We start from the raw sequence: 23,696 nt of genomic DNA, 5'->3' as shown, positions 1-23,696 counted from the left end.
ATTTCCAATCTCAAAATGGTAGCACAGCTAACATTTTTGTATTGCAACCCGTCTAGGCAGGACAAAGGGAGCATTCTCTTGCTGACATGTCATAAAATCAATGAAGGGTCCTTGGCATCTAATCAATATAACTGTATTGATTCAGACATATTTACATTTAAGATACAAGACTGATCATAAATGGATTACTCCAAATGTGTGATGCCATCTGTCCAAGCTAAACCCAAAAAGTTCACGTCTGGTACTCGTTGACTCGACAGATCGAGAAAGCCAAACTGGCCGCTGCCCGGCCGCACAAGTAAATACAAGCTGCCACACTCTGATGTTTCTTTGGCGCTGACTGCTTATTGACTACAAGGCTCTCGGGGCTCAGATTAGCATGATGCTAACAATTAAGGGCACAGTAATGCACTGCCGGGAGGTCTGCTGAGACCAAACGGAGGAACCTCAGTGGATCGCGCATGCACGGTGGGGGAGTTGATCAAGAGGCTTGCCGAGGCTGTTTGTCAGGGGAGGGGGGAGGGGGGGCTTAATTAAGTGGGAAAGAAAGCAAGCGAGTTCATTATTTACTAATTGCCTGGCGGTACGCAGGCTCCAGGCTACATTCATTATCCTTGGGGCTTGGAGGAAATTGAGAGGTAGAGGAGATTTGAACTATCCAGTATCGAATAGAGGCAATTCGTGGGACAAACAACCCTGGCATTAATCCAGGTCAAATTGACATGCAATAAATATAGACGTACTTTCCTCACCATTCTACTGCGACACAATGTATATGTGGTTCAAATTTGGTAGCGGTCGGACAAAAGTAATGGGAAAAATTCATCTTTAAATGTGTGCTGAAATCGGTAGAAAGATGGTATAAAATGGCTACTTCAGGTATGTTATTTAGACTTTTATGATATTTGTGTAGGAGGAAATGGATGGCTGATATTTGTGTGTTTTTTTTAAAGGCAGTATTTGAAAATCGTTGAATGTATTCAGTTGACTTTTTTTTAAACGATTCACTTATGATTGTATTGTGCACACTGATTCCACAGCAGGCCTCAAAGGCAAGTGAGTCACCTGTAGTGACGGACACGGTCTACCAGCGTGGAAGAACCCCCCGTGCTCTCGATGCTCCTCGTGACGTCTTCGGTCAGCGGGCACGCACTGATGCGTCATAGTGGTCACGGTCTCCGGGTGGGGGTCGGTGGAGGGGGGCTATGTGTGGTCTGGCTAGCTCCGGGGCACGCCGCTCCTCTGTGGCTGTGTCAGCATGAAAGACATTTCAGCCAAATGTCAAGCACGGGCACATTTGCACACTTACACAGCACATTAGCACGCTTGCGTAATACGTCCGCTAAAATATTGATCAAGGCCAGAGAGCATGGAATGCAGCAATCGAGGACTTGGGACTGCTGATGTCATGCTCGGACTAAATTAAATCAACGCCGGTGACGGCTGGGACGCCTCAGCAAATGATTTCAAACAGAAGAAAGACAAGTCCTCGCAATGTTTCACCCGACTTGATATCGATTTAAGATTGTAGACGAAAACGTAGCGACCACACTTGGTCTCCAGTCAGTTCATGCCAATTAGTCTTGGTACCTACTCCGTACTGTCAGCGCACATCACCTACTCACTGACAACGTCGCCTATTAAACGCCCGAGATGGCCCGGAACGGCATTTCACGGAGGGGGGGGGGCACTGACAGCTACTGGGCCAGGTCGGCAAAACTGAAGCGAGGAATACTCGTGTGTGTGTGTGTGTGTGTGTGTGTGTGCAAACAGTAACCATCTGAGATCTGCATCTCTGCTGCCCCTGTCAGGAAATGAGCGCAAACAACACACAGTTTCGCCATATCTTAAAAACGACCACATTTTTCTTCATGTTGTCTCCGTCACAGTCATAGCACAGTCACTCTCTAAAGTAAAAGTGCATCCACCCCCCCCCCCTTCTTTACGCTGCTGCAGTGTGCACGCCCATGGGGTGATGGTTTCCTGCTGCGTGCGCCGCAGAGAGCTCATAGAAGCTTGTCAGGGAATACGCAGCGCGTTGGCAAATGTTGAATATAAATGAAGATTTCTTTGTAAAAACGGAGAGGATGCTTGTATAACGAAGCAAGGTCAAAGTCCCATGGAACCCTGAATGGTGTAAAACGTGCAGGAAATTGGCAGCATGGGTGCAAATCTGAATAAAAGATCAATATTGGGTTGTTGTTTTTGTCTTATTTAAAAATATAAATAAATAAATAAATAAGGCACACGTTCATCGTGAGCAGACAGAAAAGCTTCTGGGAACCATGCTGGAAAATATACAGGAAGTTAATTGCAGCTCTGAAGCTTAACAACAACATTAGTTTAGTTATTTTTGAACATTGTTAAAAAATTACAAAGAAATACAGGAGTCAATTGGTTCAAGTAAAATTTTGTAGATTACTCGATTAAAGATGGCAAAGAATCGATACAGATTTTCACCAAGCCCTCAAAGCTCTCTCGGTAGCAACCTCGGGAAGTTAGAAAAAAAGTCTTTGCCACCAGTCACATATTTTTGGGATTATCAAGTGTACTAAAAAGTCCCGTAATTTACTCAAAATTTACTCAGGTGCACTTTACATATGGATGTCAAATTGACGTAATTTGGACTCATTCAGTTTGTTTCCCTTCCATGCACCTTACAACACGGACTATGCATGGAAATTTCCAACAATTGATGGCAACTGCTCTTTATAATTTGGTGTGCCTTATAGTCTGAAAACTACTGTAAATAATTTAGATGAAATCAGTACACGTGTGTCATGGCCAGACCCACAGAGAAGTCTCAAGAACTGTTGCTTTTCAGTGCCCAGTAAGTCAGCCATGTTGGTTTGAAGTCATGATGAGAAAATGAAGCTTCAGATTTGTTTCATGAACCACTTTTTTTTTTTTACAGTGTTGGTTTGAATACAAAGGTTTAGAAAATGTCCAGTCAGTGTGCTTTCAGTCCAACGCTGAACAGAGACGGCCATCTACAGGAGTTAAAACATACAACTGCTTCATGGTACAAATTTGAAGCTTCATTTTCCATCACTAGTTCGAACGTTGTCGAACTACTTTGAGCCGTGTGAATTGTTGCTGTGTATATTCACATCGAACAAAACAGTGAACCCCCCATTTGCTCCTGAGTCAGTAAGTGAATGAGGAGAAAATGTCAAAGCGCTTTGAGTCTCTCGAAAGGTAGAAACGCGAAATATAGATGAAAGCCCGTTGACATCCTCGAGGCTGTTCGGCACTGCTTATTTCTTTCCGGAGCCTTCCAGACTTACTGCGGTGACAGCAGCATAGCATAGTGCAGCAGTGGGTCTGGCCAAGACGTACTTAGAGTTTTAGAGGCGTATAAATACGACACGGCAAAGGAGCTGACTGCGGAGCACTGAGCACCACGGGGATGCCGGTGGGAGACATGACAGCAGAGCGAGACGGAAGAGAAGGGGAGGGGGGGTGATGAAGATGAAGATTTCATTCACCTTGTGGAAAAGACAGAAAATCCTTTTTGTTGCTCTCAAGCATATTCAAATGCATCTCCGAATATTTTACAGATGGACCCTGGGAGTGTTTTGTTTACGCCCTTTTGCAATAACAAATAAGAGAGCCAAACGGCTGCGTTTCCTGAAAGCTGGCTCGGCAGCTTTTGCGTTTATAAAGCGCCTCGCTGCGATGTGCTGCAGCTCCTCATAATGTTTTAAGTCGGACGACTTTGTTTTACAAGGCCAGCGAGCCGTTCGGAGGGCGCCCGGAATTATTATTTCCTACGCTCGCGGCGTCCCACGTGAGCTCGCCCTTGTGCAAGCTGAGTAATGGAGATTAGATGGAGATTGTTTCAAAGAATCCTCACTTTTGGATAAGTCTTAGAGGACATGCCGAAACACCAGCCAGGACCGAACGCCTGCGGGCAGTTGAAGCGAATGGGAGGTCTCTCCCCCCGCGCTCACCCGACACGTTCATTAATCCTCTAATTGGTCTTAATTAGCAATTGGCTTAATTAGGGTGCTCTTTGATACTAGGCCCAGCCCATCATGGAAAGGCCCTGACTGGACGTCTGTTAGACAGCACACCTTCATTTATGGTGTAATGCTGCATTCAAGTGAACAGGCTAAGCAGTAGAAAATGGATCAGTGAGAAAATTATGTCAAAGTGTGTGTGTGTGTGGGGGGGGGGGGGTAGCAAGCATATGTTGACTTCATTCCGGAACCTCTCCTCTTCTATCTGTCCTCTTTTCTGTCATTTTGCCCTCTAATAACGACGAGGGCTCGACAAGGCGGCGGGGCCAGTTCTGTTATGTAAGCGTGATCCGGCAGCACTGGCGGCTTAGAGGATGTGCTGACAGCGTGCTTTTTCTCGGCGTCATTAGCGCGCCGTCGCAGCTGGCTCACAAATGGTTCGGGGGGGGGTGCGAGATAGGACTTTTGCCATAATTCATCCAAAAGTCAAATGACATGCAAGTAGCAATCTCCCCGTGTACTAAGCTGCAAATTTGTGTAAGAGAGCCCAAACAAAGATAAAAGATGCTATACCTAAAAACTCCAGTTGTGCCTTGACTTTCTTCACCAAACCCAATTGACATGCTTTGTTTACTGTTCTTGGCCACCTATAGTGATAGTTAAATGAAGCTTCAAAATTGCTTCATGAACCAGTTGTATTTTTTGACTCCTCTAGATGGCACTGTTGGGTTGATTAAGAGTTTTAAGAAATGGCAATGTTAAACAGAGTCAAAAAATACAACTGATTTATAAAACAAGTTTGAACCTTTATTTTCCTATCACTGCTGGACAGGTACCGAAAGCAGATACACAAAACCTCTCTGGAACCTTTAGTCATTCATCACAGAGGATAAAGAATATAGGCCTGCTAGTAGTACCACTATAGTTTCGATATACATGCGTGGCTCACCAGTAGCTTCACTTTGAGTACCGCAAGACAAAATGTTGGCTCGCAAAACAACGCATGAAAGGAATTGACCGATTGCCAGCTCATAACTTCTACCACTGTATTTGAATGGGACTATCAGGTGTGCACCTTGTGGATCAATTCAGGAGCTTCTTGGCCATGCGGGTTAGCATTGAGCTGTTGACTTTCTGTCTTTCGCCGCAGTGTGCTTAGCACAAGCAGCTTGGCAGTAGCTGTCGCTCAAACGGTAGACTTAGCCTAGCGAGCACTCGGAGCTTGAAGTAAACATTTGCTGGGCATAAAAACACATGAGGCAGAGGACGCGCACAATTCCTTTAGCCTTAAAACTTTGATGCCGGGGGAGAGGTTGCCGCTGCTGTTCGCAAACAATAGCCTCCAAGCTTGGATGGAAAATTTGGGGGCGGGAGAGGACGAAGCAGTGAAGCGAACATTTTTCCGTGGGTCAGAGGAGAGCTGTGCGGCGGCGGGAACGAGCGACGAGGTGATGGTTGACAAATTTATAGCTTTGTTTATGCCATCAGAAGCCAACTTCCATTCCTGTGATTGCGCCTTCCATTAGTCGCCAGAGGAGGGCGTTTTCAACAGTTATGTAACATCTGTTAAATTGGCGACGTGTGAGGGTCTGGCATTGAAAACTGGCTTAACTTTGATAAGCCACACCCATATTTGGCAGCTCAGACTGGTCCAGTGACACAGTTTCATTGCCATTTGAATTCTGATTGGCTCCCAGGTGGATAAAATGCAGCACGCCGTGGCAACCACAATCACAGCCGGCGCAATTCATCATTTCAATTGTCAACACTGAGGGGGATGATTTTGACTTTTCAAGTGGACAATGGAGAGACGGGTTGGCGGGGCGCAGGCGCCAAATTGGCAACGCGGCTCATCGCAGCAACATCCTTTTCTTCAAGTGGGAGACAGTGAGGAACGGCCTGATGGGAGAATTGAGACTGATTTGCACCCTCCCTCTTCCCGATGAAAAAGAGCGCACCCCCGAGGCAGGAACGTGGCACACAGAGAATGGATTGCACGCACTGTGCGGAAACGTTACACAACCAAGAGTCCTCTTTGCATTCATTACTCACAGTTTGTCTCTTTTTGTGCAGCTTATACATTGCTTCTTTACGAATCGGATGAATCACTTTGTAAAATGATGTCATTCATATACCTTTGTCAGGAACTCAAGGTTGCTTTCAAAATGACCCCCGCGGATGACTGACATGAGATTGTCTGCAGAAAAAAAAAGCAATAAAAGGTAGTGAATATGAATAAAAACATTTGCCGTTGTTTTTGTTGATAGTTATCAGGAAATTACTTTCTTTAAGTCTAGGATTGTCACACTTGCTTTGGAAATTGAGCATATTGACAAATCTATTTGTAATATACTTTGTATAAATACTGGACATAAATATATTGAAATATCCTGTTTCATTAAAATCGTTTTTTAAAATAGTTAAAAATATTTTGAAAAATAAATTAAAATATAAAACATTTGTTTTAATTTTGAAATGAAAGCAAATGTTAATAATCTGTTGCAGCCTCCTCCCCAAAAAAAATCTTATTCATGAGGAAAATAGCACTTTCTAAAAATCATGCAGTAATAACTATATCAAACAGAATGTAAAGAATTAAACAGTAAATTAGAGCATCATGATAAGTTCAATGGAGCACCTTAAGGTGTGCACAACTCTACCACTGGGGGCAGTATAATTCAGTCATGCAGGCGCAAACAAAGAAGACTTTTACAACTACTATGGTTAAAAAAAAATGCCAGAAAATGACAAGTCGGGTTATTTCTTAAGATATATTATATTTAATTCAAAAAAGTACACATTTTACTGTAAATATCTTCAGACACCAAACATGTTTTGTAAATATGTGAGTTTCAGATTAATCATCTGTATATTAAAAAAAAGATAATTAGTATTTTTGCTCCACGTTGTGTCCTTAAGCAATGTTCCACAAACAAACAAAAGTGAGAGTTAAGCATGCGTGTGTATCAGCGGTTTGACGGACCACCGAGACGACGAGAAGATTCTTCAAGGAGACTCCAGAGTCATCTAGCAAATGTGTTGTGTCAGAACATCCCCTTCTTTTTGCACTTTGGATGCATGGGTGTGCAGGCTGGTGTGGCCCAAATGCACTGCACCGACACTTTTGTCTGCACACTCGGCTTAATGTTCGTGTGTGTGTGTTTGTGTGTGTGTCCACTGAGGAGTCTTGACAATGACAATGTACATCAAACGGAAGCCTACAGCCAAATGGCCAGCGTTGCGCGTTGCCCGCTTCGTACGTGGACAGCTAGGTCAACACAAACGCACAAACACACACACAAACACAAACACACACACTGTACAAGCAGTGTCACAGGAAGTTGTGCTAAAAGTGTAGCGGACACATGCCGACTCAGCGGCCTTGAAAGCATTAAGGGCAGACAGGAGACGGGCAACCGGGGCAGGAGGGGGGGGCGGGAGAGAAAAACAAGCCAATGGTAAATAAATCAAGTTGCTCCCAAATAACCTTGAGATTAAAGTAAACAACAGCACCAAAAAAGATTGTCATGATTAAAGTTGTAATTTGAAATGATGGGTGAAGTTTTTTGTCCCCAGTGGACGATTTCTCCAGTGCATGGCATGACACAGCACGATTGTTATTTTACAGGTTTTTTTTGGGTTTTTTTTGGGGGGGGGGTATTTTTACGAACACGGCCATCGGCGAACGTGAGAATTTGCCAATGTGAATCAGGAAGGGTCAAGCCAACAGGGCGCCGACACATCCACACACAAATGATGATCATACCTCATCGATTAGTGCGCAACACTCAACAGACACAACACAAACAAATGCCGGTTTCACTTCGACGCCGACTGAGGGATCAATAAAAGGGCCTGACAAGGTGGGAGATATCGAGTGGTGGTGGCCTCTGATCCCGACCGTGGAGACGGAGCCTCCGGGGAGGGGGGATGGAACGGAAGCAGGAGTGCCCCGGCCTGGCAAAAGGTATCAAGAAGTAGAGTAATGATGGGAAAAGGAGAAGACAGGGGCGGGAAAAGGTCTCCGAGGCGAAAGTGTGAGAGGCGGAAGAAAGAGCAGGAAAGGTACGTGAACCCAACCGTGTGTGTGTGTGTTGTACTGTGTGGACACAACTTCCTCATCGATGCAAATACAAGTTGACACTATGGGGAAGACTGCAAAATAGCTGAATTTGCATCTTCGGCACTGTATTTAGGAGGAAAACATCCTCAGAGCATGACATGAATAAGTGAATACAAAAAATTTTTATGGTTTGCGCTCAAATGGCGATTAGTAAATGAATGAATTATTTTGTTGTATTGTTTTGTAAGTTCTGTTTCATCCCAGAGGGTTTAATCATAAAGTTTCAAGAATTTAGTGGAAAATCATTTCAAAAGTTACGCGTTAAAGTGCAACAATGGGAAAACAAAAATTCAAAATCATGTTGGAATATTTTAAAAACATTTCTTGCTAAAATTCATCCGCCATTTAGCTCCTGTTGTGTGCGCTTTGGCCAGCTGGGGGCAATATAACACAGAAGAACCACTTTATCAACTGCAAAGAACCACGTTCGTTGCAGTTGATAAAGAATATATGTTCGTGAGTAAATTATCTGTCTACATGTGTTGCTCCACTCAAGTATCTATTTCTTTAAGGGTCGCGCACTGTAACATGGATGCTATTTGTTAGCACATCTTTGGGGTTTCCCCATTATCAATTAGCATTAAGCTAACCTTCGACAAAACCCAGCATGCAACCGTCTTGGTTTGATGTTTGATTTGACAGTAAACTTCACCTGGGAGTGGCAATAGAAGTCCACTTTAGCGCTAGCGTCTCATGAGATTTGCTGAATGGGTTTGAATTTTGACATCGTGGTTTGATCAGTCCATTTTTGGCAGTTTGTGGATGAGAGTATGAGGTGTATGAGTAAAATGCAGATTGTTTGAGGCTCAAAGTACGACTGAAACGTAAAGTGCATTGCGTCTATAGGAGTCCGCCTCTCTGCTGCAATGCAGAGGATTCCCCCACAATCCCGCTCACTCTCCTCCTCCCCACACTAAGACATTAAAGATGAAAGTGTGTCGATGTAACCCTCTTTTGCAGTTGATGCATACGTCCACCTTCCTCGCCTTATACGTGACCCACGGGAGGGGACATAACGACTCCGACTAATCATTTATGTGCCTATGCATGCTCACGTGAGCTGTGTTGTGTTTCAGCAACAGTTGTACAATATTTGCCTTTTTTTGTCAAAGAAAATTAGGTTTGTGTATGCACGGGTGTGTGCGGAATGCGGTTGGATTCAAATCTGAGTGTGGCCTAGCATTGGGAAAGATCAAAAAAAGGATGAAAGCAAATAGAGCTGTGAAAATGACGAGCGCTCGTGCGTCCCCTCAGAGTGAATTTGGTTATCGGCGACGTCGGCTAAATTAGCATCGAAATGATTCCCGCTGACGGCCGACTATCTCCGCGCCCAAAATGTTTGTGTTTATAACAGGAGAGTAGGAAGAAGGGGGTGGGAGGGGGAGGAGGGACTGCAGTATGAGAGAGAGAATAAAAAAAGCATTTTATGGAAGATGCTAGCTCGCGAGACTTTTTAACATAGTCGCATAAAATACCTTGACTATCTTTGCAAAACTATTAGACACCATTTTCAAGACATGATGATTGGAAAGCTAAATTTCGAGTCCATTTGAACCACATTAATAACCAAAATAGCAGCACCAAAGCAGATAAACAATACTGTACACCTGTAAAGTACTCGATAGTCGATACTATGCATTGATACGTTAAGAACAAGGGTGTCTTCCTTCCACATAGTGCCCCCTAGAGTTGAATCAATATAGATTTTGATTTTTAGAAAAACTTGCAGTTGATGTCAGTAATGACCACTTACCTTGAAAAAGCAACTTAATTACTTTACTGATTACTTGATGTTTAAGTAACTTTTGTTATTTGACTGATTACATCGTTTTAAAAGTAACACATTGTTAGGTTTCTTACAGTTAACAAGCAGTGGTCAGCTTTATTTTGTCACATGGTAACATATTAAAACTTTGAATAGTAAAAAGTTACTATTAACTACTACTATTAACTATTACTACTATATTAGTAAGGCATTAGATTACTAGTTACGACGGCAGCCATTTTGTAACCTGGTCGGCATCACTGGTGGTAATGACAAGTTGTTACTTTAAAAAGTCCAACTTTAGAGTGAAACCTACACGGAATACATGGAAATTCTGATTTGAAAAACTAAAACAAGTATTGGTAGTCGGTGCCGGCAAGTAACAAAACGAAAAGGTGGTCCGGTTCTTTCCAGGTTCTAATCTCCAGGTATGTGTCGATACAATATGCCAAATAGTTTTGCTTGATACGCCTAAAAGGTGTTTCCACCCCATCTGCGGTTGAGTTAAACAAAAAAAGGATGAAAAGAATAAAAAGCACTTGTTTCCACTTATTCAAATGTGTCATTAAAAAAAAAAAAACAATAATACTTTTTTTTTTTTAAATGACTTGTTTATAATGTGTGCCTCCATTAGCTCCAGAACTCTCCTTCCATCAGTGGAGCTAATTGCCGTTATAATTGACGTTATTTTTGTTTTAATGAATCAACTATAACAGTAATTACTTAATTCAGTACTTTAGCTGTATAACATTTTTTTTATAGCTCCGAAAAAAAGTTGATGAAATCATCACCCAAGGACAAATTGTTTACCTTTGCGAATTTCAACTCGCGCACATAAAGTTAATTGGTGTCCATGATGTAAAAGCTTAAGCCTATGAATTTGACAGGTTATTAGGCTGGACATTTTGGAACGACAGATTGTTTTCTAGACGTGAAAGCGGTTAAAAGCATTCCAAGATACGCCAACAATTCCATAGACTGTGAGATATTTCACTAAATGTGAGACGAAAAGCCCTCATTAGAAAGATGAACCATCCATTACGTGCCTTCAGACAGCTCACGCCCCGTGAAAAAGGATCAATGCGACGCTTTGGAGTTCCTCCAAGGATGACTGCATTGATGTTTCGCCATCACTTTAGGCCGCGCGTTATCATAAACGGCAAGCTCATTAGGACGCTTCTCTGCGGAAACCCATGTACGGCGCCGGGGGGATGCATCATCCTCCCCCATTATTCCGCTGACGGCTATCGACAGAAGCACGCAGGACGCCACCTCGGAGGTATTTGTCAGGTCGGGATGATGGCGATTATGCTGAGTGCTATTGTGGTTGGAGACCAAGATGGCAAAATAGTGTACATGCTTTTGCACTAGGGCTGTGTAATTCATCGAAACAACAATTACAATTACAATTATTACATTCCACTATTACAAATGTGTGTAATTGTAAAAAAAAAAAAAGATTATTAATATGCATTAATATCTAATATTTGTCAATACATATTAGCCATAATTAAATTGATACATTTTCACTTTGAATATATTTTATCAATTTTGTTTGCTCTGAAAGAAACTTACATAACTGTTTCCTAAAAGAAAGCATACATATATTTTATGTTTAAACATTTTCTTCCTTTGAACCCAAAACAAATTAAATGATAATTTGAAAAATTGTGATTTTAATTATTACCAAAATAATCGTGATTCATATTTATTTTTCATAATCAAGCAGACTTACTTGCTTGCAAATTTGATTAATTGTAATTTATTTTCCTCAAAGAAATAAACCATTCAAAAGCTCACAACCTGCACGACTCAATTGTTTTTTTTTCATATTTTTTTTATTTAAAACAAAAAGTTTAAAATGTGGTTGCACAAGTGTGCACACCCTCTTTGGTTGGGATGTGCCTGTGTTCATTAACCAGCAGAAGCCTGAATGTTTTTTTTTGCAAACACTAACTGCTTTTTGATCACACTGACTACTATTTTGAATTGTTACTAATTACTAGACCAAAAGATTTATAAGAAATTCATACAAACCTAAGATTAGCATACAAAACAACGTAAGCTACAGAAAACTGGACATCTCCTTGTCTGAGCTAACAATTAGGCTACACTAGCAGCTGTCTTGAACGTCAACCTTTCACCCTTTGAAACTTCCTCGTTTTCCCCACTGGCTGGCCCGAGGCTAAAGGTGGAAATGAACTGTCGACTCTCCGGCTGCCGCTTCTGCGTGTCATTCTGTCTGCATATTAATAGAACCCAGATAAGCGAGCGTTGAGCGACTCGTGCAGCGACAAGACATATTGATCGCCGCTGAGGGGCGGGGAGGACAAAAAGGGCGGGGAGGTTGGGGGAGTCAAAGGCCTACCGTTCGGAGGACTCGCCGAGAGGAAGACACGATTACACGCCATCCTTCACTTCATTTGGTAAACGCTCACAAATGAACAAGATGGAAAGCGCAGGGTTGCAAATGGAAATTGGATAAGAGTAATTGGACAAGAGTGATAATATTAATCCCACCGTCATTCAGTATGCATAAATGGAATGGAATCCTTTCAAATATTTGAAACCACAATGGTTGTTTTTTTGTAAGTGTGTTTTTATGTATGTACCAACAATTACATAACCCGTTTATAAGAATCATAAGATTTTTGTGGCAGAATCTACTTGAGACCAAGAGGCACAAACTTACTCATGCTGAGAAGTGATGCGCAACATGAGCAAAAATACTTTTCTTTTTTTTTTTTTTTTTATTTAACATCTGCGCTTCAGTGCCCTGCAACCAGTCCTTGTAAACAAAGCACACACTAATGTCCTGACCTAAAAATGTCACTTACCAAGGCAACCGGAACACTCTTTTTGTCTTGCTGCATCAACTATTTAAGAAAAACAGCGTCGGCCCATTTTTGGATGCTAAACTCGCTTGGAATACTAAAAGATTAGCCAGCAGATTTTGTACCCCAAAGTTAACATGACAAGAAACTTAATGCTTTTTTTTTCCTGAAATAAAATTAATTAAAAAACATTTAGGAATTGGATATTCTTTTTGAGATACCACACATTGACAAAACTCCAGCTCTGGCAATTATCCGCTATTCCACTCAATTAATCAAATAAAAATTGATTTTGCATTTTAATAAACATGAGGTGCAGTTATTATTTTTGTTCAAATGGAGTAAAATAACTCGCATTTTACTGTACTATCTGTGACTCAGGAGTGTGTAGGGCTTTAAAAGGTGGAGCCTGGCTTGGTGAGTGATATGGGCATCATCGAATGAAAGCGTAGAATTGGCTGGCGTTAACTGATTTGTGGCCATCGTTAAATGGTGTACGAATGGTCCTGTTAGTTTTCTTCCGGTTAGATTTTTCTTCAGCTAATTATTGAATCGAATTATCTGATTGAATCAATTCATTGTTACAGCCCAAGACAGAGCTATAAGATTTGCTTTACAGCGAGTAAATGGCTTTAATATTATTTCTAAAAGAGTCACCTTTCGAAATAACGTTTCACAAGGGCATCGCTGGGCTATGACCACTTTTTTTTTTTTTTAATTGTAATGGAAATAATCGTACGGTTCAACAAGCACAATCAAGCCTTGACTTTCAATTTGTGCTTCTCTCCTTGCACGTGTTGGCATCCAACACACACACATACACACTCATTGGTTTCAGACCCATGGGACCTCCTTTCCACCCTCGTCCTCTTCTAATCCATACAATTAGCGGGAAATAATTAACGATTAAAAAAATCAAAAAGTCAAGGGCAAAGAGCCTTGAAGATAAAGTTGTGCACCGTAAGCATTCAATTTCCAAGATCAAGGTCCTGGTCCAGCCCCTTAAAAATATTAAACTACGACTCTGTACCTTTTGGAAATTACGCTAACACATGAGCTAAGAGTTAGCTTCCAAGGATAAATTATCAGGAAGACATTGTTCCAGGTGTGATGTCAGAGGGAACAAGCTGAATGTGTGATGCAATCATTTCTACACCACCCCAAAGGAAATCATCATTCCTGTGTCTCGGTGTACTGTACAGTTTGTCTCCAAGCAGTCACAGTAAAGACTGAGGTGGTGGGGTAGAAGAGGTGAGAGGGGAAACTAAAGTACACTCCTGAGCACTCCTGCCCCCTGGTGGTCGTTTTTAAATAAGGGACGCTTGAGCAAAGGAAGAAAGGTTGTTTCTGCTCATTGCACCACCTTTACCTTCGTGGCGTCTCAGATCTTTGCTCTCATTTCAATTCCAAAGGAGAATGAAGGGATGGGGGGTGGGGGGGGATTGTTTATTTATAAATGTAAAACTGAGAAGTTTTGATCGGGAAAAGGATACTAAGAGGAAGACCACATACAGCAAAAAGCTCTCTAGCGTTCACACACCGATCATAATAATAGCTAAGAATGTCACCAAGACCTTTAAAGGACTCTTAACAATCTGAAAATCTGATATGGAGACCTTGTTTTTTTAAAAAATATTTTACCCTTTGCATTTGCTTCAGACACATTAAAAACACTTAAACTAACTGAAATATCCCTTAATTAAAGTCACAACTCATTTTCAGAAAAATGTATCATTCAAAAAACATGCAAAGCACATTTTTAAACAACTACACATGTACTAAGTGACTCTTGGAGCAGCTTCTTCAGAAATAGGATGAACACGACAATGTACAAAATCATTAAGTATCATAATTGCATAAGATATGGCCACAAAATTTATTTTGGCACTAATTTGTGCAACATCGATGAAGGATGCAGAGATACGTAACAATAACCGTTGTAACAATCTATGTCTATTATCTTCATTGATTTATTTCTTTGTTATTTATTTACTACCACCCAATGTGGATCAGTTTACGGTTCCTGAGTCACCAGTTGAAAGTTACTCACTGCATCATCATAAAAGGTGCAAAATGGGAGCAATTTATGTGTAGTTGCCATCTTTAGCCAGCAGGCGGCGTGAGTGCTGCAGTGAGCACGTCAAAACGTCAAACACATCCCAAACACGTCATTATCACCTAACTGTCAGGATAGCCTAATTTTAGCCACATACAAGTAGAATATAAAATATAATTTTCTTTCTGTTTATATTTAATTAAAACACCTGTTCCCCGCGCGTGTGACGTAACATATTGAGGTCATTACGAACACGCCGAACCGTACTAAAAGGCTGTCATAGTTTATATACTTTAACAATCTCATTAAGTGAAGTAAAATGCATCATTATCCAGCACCCCTACACACGGGACACAATTATTATGATTATTAATGCATTTTGGCACTCTTACTTTCACAATGGCGACAAGCGAAATGAGGTGATTCGTGGTCCACGTACCAACAATTAAAGAAACGAAAAAAAGTCACAAACGCTTTAAAATAATGCACAAAACGAAGTGAATAAAAAAACGAGATTATGTGAAAATAGTTTATTTACATACCGTCCCCTTTTGTTCCATTTCTTTGGGAAAGGATTTGATACCATACTTTCGGGTAGTTTGTGGGCGTGGCATAGGTTTTAGCCAATAAAATTGCAGCGAGTTTTCTTCGGGCTTGAGAAAAATGTATTGTTTACAAATTAAAAAAACAATAACCCTGTGTGCTTAAATTGTCTTTTTTTTTTTTTTAAATATCAGTAGACAGTTTGTAAATTCAATAACTTGAACACAGTTACGGGTAAATTTTGGGAAAAGCCGGTGGGTCGTGCTTATCGTGGCAATACACTTTTGTCTTGTCACTTGAGTGTCTATTCCAGTTGAATGTTAATTATTGTTTGGATTATTTTATAATTTACGAATAGCATTGATTTGTTTTTTTAACCAATCAGCAAGTTAGGTATCAGGGTGACAACTTGATCGTACATTTCTGTGCCACACGAGGGAGATCGTTGACTAAACAGTAAATCTGTAAATTCCAGACTGCATTATATTTTTAAAATATGCATGGCTCCAAAATAAAAATTATTTAACGAATATAACACAAATATAAAATACCAACGAGGACGGGAATGAATCTTTAAAAAACGCAGTTCACATGATGATATACTGTTCCTTTCCTTTTATGTTTTAAATAGTTTACATACTGCTGCAACGTGCATTCAGGCTTTAAAAGTTGAAACAAAAAAATGAACACAAATCTACGACAGTAAAAAAAAACTCAACTCATATTTAAAAATAATTTGTCATAATGAAAGAGTAGCCTCCAAAAAGAGACCCCCACCACTCTGACTCTCTCTCTCTCTCTCTCTCTCAGCCTGGGGTTTGAATTAATGTGTTGCTATTTTTAGCTCTCCCGTGTTTCCAGGGGAAACCTAATGACGCAATGACGTCAATGCAGGTCACCAGCAAGAAGAAGCAGCAGCAGACTGGAGGAATTGAGAGTCCGAAGCTTTCTTTCTTTCTTTCTTTCTTTCTTTCTTTTTTATATTTCATCGAAGAAGATGAGGACATGAAGAAGATGAAACATGATAGCGAACTGTCGACTGTGTGAGCGCAGGAGTGGTGGTCGTGTTGGTGGTGGGGCGCATGCACCCTCACTGCTGCACGTCAATTGGGTACCGCTCAAAATTCTTCCAGGGATTTTTTTTCTTTTTTAGGACGCTGCAACACTGGTGACCACATGCAGGGTGAGCATCTTTCCCATTACCGTCAAAACTGCACAAAGATTGTGTTTGTTTCACCGTGCACTCACGTGAACGTTCGCGCGTGGACGTTACGTGAAGGCAACAAGTCGTCGTGCACGCGCGTGCACACACCCGCACGTATACGCGCACGTTCACACGCACGCTCGTACATTTCCACATTGTGTCACGAGTGGTTGTTTGTTTTCGGGGCGTTCACCGCCGTTCTTCAGCACCGTGGACAGCTCACGTCGTGCGCGTAATACGTACGTGGACGAGCACGTCCGGCAAAGCGCGTGCACATCCGTAAGTGGACGAGCTCCCATGGCAACATGTTCTCGATAGTCGATATTTCAAGAGAGAAATATACATAGAAGAGATTAGGCGATGACAGTATAACCACAAAAAGACCCAGATCCTGGACCCCCCCCCCCACGTATGACGCAAATGGTGAGGTAAGTGTCGCGGGTGCCTCGGCGTGACGTCACGGCCACCCATGCGGAGAAAGGCGCGCCGTCATGCCCTTCACGTGTGCTTTCTTAAAAAAAAATTTTTTTTAAAGCTATTAGTTACAGTATGTTTATCGTTGCGGTGTCCCTAATATTTTGTCTTACGTAAACATACTATGAGAAACAGCAAAAGCAGTGGGCAGACGTATCTATTGGAGTAGCTGGTGAGTGTTTAATCAACATATTGTGCAAAAATGTACATCTTGAATGAATGCATGTTTCCAAAAACATCCACAATCCTTATAAAGTTCTCTATTACCTGAGAAGAGACTATTTACTATTATATAAATAGCATTATATATTATAAATATTTTATTATATTTACTATTACTATTTAACCCTCAACAAAACTTTTCAGGGCTAAGTTATGGGTCCTTGTCCAATAAAGTTATTTTAACTGATGGATTACTACATGCACCCCCCCAAAAAGAAAAACAGTTACGTGATAATCAATTAATTGTGTTACCAAATATGGTTCAACGTCTTAAGTTAGCCAATGAAGAGCTATTTCACTATTTCATCCCTGACTTTAGACAAAAACTGTTCCCAAATATGGTTCCACACCCAACAAAGGTCTGAATCAGATTAAGCGCTGATACCAAATCTGGTTCCGATAAAGAGCAAAAACGGCTCCTTGACGTTGGGCAATAAAGGAGTTACCAAATATACAGTGATCCCTCCTACTTCGCGGGGGTTACGTTCCAGACCCAACCGCGAAATGGGAATTTCCGCGAAATAGAAACTAGATTTTTTTGAGCTATTCTTGGAAGATATTCTATTTTTATCGCTGACATCAACCAGCTCGCTGCTAGGGGACTTTCATATCAATGGACTGTGCGCTCCGCATTCATGCCTTAGCGACGAGACTAACAGTGTATTGCTATGTCCAGATGAAGGCCACCGCCGGTGGAGAGTGTTATATCTTTACTATTTTCCAGGTTCTGATGTAGCAAGCATGGTTCGGACAACGACGTGATGGGTACTGCTTTATTCCTTTCATCACAGTCAGTTCACTGGCCGTACATCGCGACACTGAACGTCCCCGAAGCTCCCCCTCCCACATCCGGGGTTTTCCCACTACGGAACATGAGTTAGTCCAAAATATACAACAGCGAGAACGCCCTGAAGTCACATGTGACGATAAAGTATACTGTACTGACTCTTTAATTTATTCATTTCACTTTTAAACGTAAGCTATCATTATTAAAGGAAAATGAAGAAACTCAAGTGGCCGCGAAACCTCGTGAAATGATGAAATTTCTGCGATAAAATAATTCATTTCCGCATTTTTGAAAACCCGCGATATAGCGAAGCCGCGATAGTTGAAGCCGCGAAGTAGGAGGGATTACTGTAATTACATGTTTGATTAAGATTACAAAATAAAAAAAAATACTCAATGCCTGCCACTACATATAATCCCAATTATGAACCAAGTTTCAAAAAATAGTTCTCTGTCTGTTCATGTACTCAATACCACAATAAACATAACCAAATCTAATTCTAGACCTGAAAAACGTTATTGTAACAAACCCCGCTCAAAGCAACACATTGTTTCCTGTATATTCACTGAAATGCACTTCTACTGTACCTGTCCAGGTGGTGGCAGCAGTGAGGGTCGAGAAGAGCAAGAGGGGACCAAGTTTGTCCTGTGTGGGTCTTTTTGCGGTCTGGGCTTGCTGTTCCTAAGGCAGTAGCCAGGAAGCCCTTACCCCAAAAAGTATCTTCGCTGGACCATAGCGTCGGTGTAAAAAAACAAACAAACAACGAAACCTATGCAACTGGGTATTTGTTCAATCATAAAAAGCAGAGGTTAGTTTTAACCATGCAATGGTCATTAAATAATTGCTTACAAGAACACGAACAGTGTTTGTTTGGGCGGGAGGTGGGGGGGGGGCTTCGTCACACTTTGACCTTGCGATGGATTGTCAACACCTCAAGCCCCCCCCCCCCACACACACACACACACACGGACACACACTTGCTTTGGCTCGGGGTAATGCAACATTGCCTGATCGGGATGTGGGTCGTAGTTTCACTGCATTGGAGGAGTACAAACAAAAGACAGCATTTCTTATATACTACTATTCAAGCAAGCGCCATATCGTGCAACAGCTGGGATTGTTTTACTCATATATCAGTGCGGTTCTTATATTTGTTTTGGTGTTTCTATTAAACAGTTTCTTTCATGGAAATGGAAATATATATTTGAATTTCAAACACGGGAGAAAATAATGTGTGAGCAAGCATGGGGGAGTATTGACCTCTTGTGGACAAATTGAGAGGTGCAACCAGGAACAATCAAGCACTGTTAAGGAAAAATATAAAATATATATTAAAAATAAAATATATTTAATGTATGATATCAAGCCTTTGTGTGCATTGTTATAAAAATGTAATTTAATGTAGAATGAACTGTAAACCCCACTTTAAATTCGAGATGTAAATAGAGATGAAAAATTTTATAAATTGAAATTAAACATGAAATAATCAAAAAATATAAATATGCAAATATTTATATATTTATATATTTAACATATATACAATGTATAAATAATAGAATTAAAAATACATTTAATGTTATTAATGTTTCAAAAGAATAATTTAAATCCATATCAAAATAAAACAGGTACAAAATTTAAAAATATGAATGAAAATTAAATTTAATAGTAACAAATATACATAACATCATGAAATTTCAACGGAAAAATAACTTTAAAATCAATAAAGCATCAAAAACATTTTTTTTAATAGGGTGTTTTCATACCAGTAGCTCCAATAACAAACAAACAAACAAATCGATCATATTTCTTACTAAATTGTGCATATACAGATGAGAAGGATAGAAAATGGATGGATGAATTAATGGGATGGCTGGATGGATGATGGATGGATGTAATAAAATATTTAATGCAAATTTATAATGTGAGGAGACAGGCTCAAAGGCAGAGAGTCCAAGAAGGCCTCTAGTGTGTGTCGATACTCCTCCGGGTGGCATCGCATGTGTGCGGCGTGCTTGGATACCTCCCATTTTCTGCTGTAAACGGTCATGCCTCTGTGCCGCCACCCGGCCACAATGGCCGCCAGGGCGTCAGCGTCGCACAGGGCGTCATCTTCGCTGGAGAAGAAGAGCGCCGGGGCCGTGACGGGGCTGCTGGCAAACACCCGGACAGCGCGCTGGTACACATCGGCCGTGCTGCCTTTGAAGAGCCAGAAATATAACATGGCCGTTCTTTTGATGACACGCTCCAGGAAGGGTGCCAGAGTCCTCCCCAGGCCTGGGAACATAGAATAATTCCATCAATCACAATCAGTTCCATTTTTGTTTTCATTATAGTTTTGTTTAGCTAGCCAACAAACATAAAGAAAGATCCTCAATAGCCCACAGCAATATTAGATAATCTTCACAGATGATAAAGGACATATGCCCATGAAGTGTTACATTGTCTGTCTACATGTGCTGCTCCACTATTTGTTTCCAAACACCCATTGCTTAAAGGCTTATAAAACTATGACACTAATGCTATTCGCTTGCCTATCAATGATTTTTTCCCATTGAAGCTAACACACTCAAAAAGCAGTTATGGCAAACTGTCTCACAAGTCAAAGTAAAAAACAAAATTGGCTAAAATGACAACCATAATCTAAAAAACACTCAGACTCTGTTTTGTGTTCTACACGGATAGCAGTAGATCAACTAGTGAGTGACCTAATCCCCAGCAGGTCCTTGTTCACCTTTCGCCCCTGCTTCAAGACAGTTTGAGTTGCAGCTTTGCTTTGCCAACAGCACACATTTAAGAAACAGACTGTACTTTTGTGCCCTAGGCTACAAAAGAGGAGCACTGAGTCACCTGATCCCCGGTGGGGCCCAGCTCTCCCGTTGCCGTTCTCCAAGTTACCGAAAAAACAATAGGATCCTGCTTTGCCAATAGCAAAAAGTACAGAATATTTTGTGTGTGTCCGACTCTGGCACTGAATGGTCACCTAACCTGATCTCCGGCGGGCCCTTGCTCACCTGTAGCCATGTGCTCCAGGGTGCCGGCGACCAGGCTGTCGTAGATGTGCCCCACGACTCGGTGAGACAGAGTTGCATGCTTGGCGTGCCCGTGCGCCACGTGGACCAACACCTGCGTGAAGGTGTAGCCCCCGATTGATGAGGCGTACACCAGAAAGGGGCGTCCTGAAAACTCTGGCCTATCCAGGACCTTCAACACCTCCAGCCCGTAGTTCTGTCCCCAGCGGGGCCACAGAAAGTGCATGACACCACTCTGCACCAGCAACACGTCCATACCCCGCGCCAGGAAGGCATCAAAATACTTGGCCGCCGCACTCGGGTGGGCCCCAAGCCACGAGAAGAAGAGGAGGAGGGGCCGGGGTGACGGTGAGTCTCGTGATGGAAGATTGGCGTGAAGTGGGTCATAGGTAGCGGAGGAAGTAGACGAAGGGTGACATGCTTGGTAGTAGGTGATGCCTCTGCTGATGGGTCGGCTGGTGAACCTGCCGTCAGGTAGAGGTGGGGGCGCCCCGGTTGTAAACAGCCTTTAGAGGAAAACAACGGAATTAAAACATGCACGACTGGATTACAATGCAGCATTGTAGAACGTCAGCATGACCTATTTAAGAGCTGTGCACAAAACGAACTGAATACTATATACATCCAGATAAAAAGAGATATTATGTATACAAAATTAAAAACATATATATTACCCAGTGGTGAGCGGCAGGTTGCCCATGGTGGTTCCGGTTCAGAGCTACCTGCTGCTGCCGGCTTGTCGTGTCCAGCCGAAGGATGGAAAACTGCAGCCGGAATGGAAACTGTACCGGCGACACCCCCATAAACCCCCCCCGACACACACGCATGCGCGCTCTTGCTACCACGCTCCTTGTCCAAAAAGAGAGCTACTGCGCAAGCGTGGACTCAAATTGATCACTTGCGCAGTTAAGAAAGTTCTGAAGCGTTTGAACTCATCCTGCATGTCCTGTATTTATCCTCCCGTATCAATTTATTTATAGTTGAGATAAGCCCGCGGGACAAGTTGTGACTGCCTTGGTCTAAATACAGAAATGGGAAGGTCAAAAAGGACTGAACTGGCTGGACCGCGGCACCGTCAGGTGACTGCAATACAACAGTTGGCCGCATGGTGGAGAGAGAGTAACACTAAATCGGGAAGAGGGCGTCATTTTAATCGCGAATTAATGTTTTTACTGATTTCTGGCCATTATAATTTTGGATTGGAGAATATTAGTAGACATTTAATTTAAAAATGATTAAATACATTTGGAAAGTAAAGATATTGGGTTGAAACTGGACTAAAACGGCCGTTTACTTGCATTATATAAAGCAGTAACTATAATTAAAATTTAAAAAATACAAATACAAACATTTATGATATTCTTGAATACTAAAAAAAATGTACATTTAATTTATTGATTTTGTATTTACATCTTGTCAGGATCATGGCACAGCGACAGTGGGCGCTAATATCAACCCTAAAACTTAACATCAAAGCCATCTGACCAATCACAAGCGTGAGGAAGATCATTTCCGAAAGACACGCAATACTTTCCACTCCGTTTTGGAGCCCCCTCCTCAGATGTTGGGGACCCTGCTGCCTTAACCACAACTCCACCTTGAGCTTTTCCTTTTGCTATTGTTTGTGTGGACGCCCAATTGTTCCAGTGAAGAGGGCAAATGGAGGCAGGAGGCACCTAACGACCGGGCATCTGATTACATAGATGCTATTTGACATAGCTAATTAAACATGATGCAGTGCAAACTACTCAAAAACATTGTTAAGGTGGACTTCCTAGAAGAACAACAAAATATGTTACGGCCATTATGATGCTATAAAAAGAATCACACTTTCCAGGACAGAGTGAAAAACAATGGAACTTTCTTTGCTATTGTCACGCTAAAGCGGGATATACACGCACACACATTCATGCAACTTTTTGTACGTCCTCAAGAGATTGCGTTCGGACTGGACTAAGGACAAAGAGGCCCGAAAACAAGAAGAGATTTAACAGTCAATTGATAAAACAGGAATATGTGGCAAAGTGCACACATACCAGGGTGCATAGAAAGTCCAAGATTCAAATACGTATTTAGTCATAATTTAATAGTATGCCTGTAAATAAATGTGTATTTTTATGATTCGTAGGTTAATTTCTTAAGTAACGTATAAACAAAAAAAAAGTACAAAATCAACAGCAATGAGTGACAAAAACATTTCCTTGTGATGACCCATATTACTGTCAGGATTGAGGAATGGAGCAGGGCGACCAAGTGCAGCTTGGACCAGGGTTTATTTGAGGAACTCAAAAACAGACTCGGCAAAACTGACATGACTTAACAAACTAACATGACTTCCTAACCAAAACCAACAAGATGACTGACTGACAGGGACGTGAGACAAAAGATGTGAAGACATTACGACAACAAGACAACAGCAAGAAAAAGACAGAAAGACAATGATCCGACAGGGCATGGGGGGGCAGACAGGACTTATATACATGACATGGTAACAAGAGGCAGGTGAGCATAATCAAACTAATCAGGGGCACACAGGAGGGGAGGGGCGAGCACACGGGCGAAACCATGACAACAGACAACATGGAGGAACGGCTGGGTACGAGGCGTGACAATTACTCTATAAAACATTGGGAATATGTCATAAAACGTCCAGACAATGTTAATTTTGTCATTACATCTAGCATGCTACAAAAAAAG

At 41.6% G+C, this 23,696-nt stretch overlaps 1 protein-coding gene and 1 long non-coding RNA gene across 2 annotated transcripts in view; both read right to left on the bottom strand.

The window, feature by feature from the left end:
- LOC147040039 (uncharacterized) overlaps positions 1-15,348 on the bottom strand; it is a 32,385-nt gene extending 17,037 nt beyond the window's left edge. The window contains exons 1-3 of the long non-coding RNA XR_015063171.1: positions 15,283-15,348; positions 6,098-6,159; positions 1,066-1,248 (exon numbers count right to left, since the gene is read on the bottom strand). This is a non-coding gene — a long non-coding RNA (uncharacterized LOC147040039). The remainder of the gene's footprint in view (positions 1-1,065; positions 1,249-6,097; positions 6,160-15,282) is intronic.
- Positions 15,349-19,604: 4,256 nt separating this feature from the next.
- Positions 19,605-22,022, bottom strand: LOC147040038 (uncharacterized). The gene is made up of 3 exons (XM_085902576.1): positions 21,674-22,022; positions 20,982-21,505; positions 19,605-20,244 (listed from the first exon to the last, which is right to left on the bottom strand). Exons 1-3 carry the CDS (start codon positions 21,697-21,699, stop codon positions 19,874-19,876), a joined length of 921 nt encoding a protein of 306 aa, XP_085758702.1. The 5' UTR covers positions 21,700-22,022; the 3' UTR covers positions 19,605-19,873.
- Between the last annotated feature and the right edge of the window lie 1,674 nt (positions 22,023-23,696).

Source organism: Syngnathus leptorhynchus, chromosome 21, assembly GCF_054491065.1.
Source record: "Syngnathus leptorhynchus isolate UIUO chromosome 21, UIUO_Slep, whole genome shotgun sequence".
In the NCBI taxonomy this organism is placed as follows: Eukaryota; Metazoa; Chordata; class Actinopteri; order Syngnathiformes; family Syngnathidae; genus Syngnathus; species Syngnathus leptorhynchus.
The sequence above is the reverse complement of the archived record's forward strand: the minus strand, read 5'-3'. Positions and strand labels throughout refer to the sequence as shown.

Excerpts from the sequence above, each read along its gene's own strand:
- LOC147040038 (XM_085902576.1), bottom strand. The coding sequence starts at position 21,699 with ATGGGCAACCTGCCGCTCACCACTGG. Across the intron at positions 21,506-21,673 it reads AACCTGCCGCTCACCACTGG|GCTGTTTACAACCGGGGCGC; the intron begins GTAATATATATG and ends TTTCCTCTAAAG. Across the intron at positions 20,245-20,981 it reads CCTGGAGCACATGGCTACAG|GCCTGGGGAGGACTCTGGCA; the intron begins GTGAGCAAGGGC and ends CTATGTTCCCAG.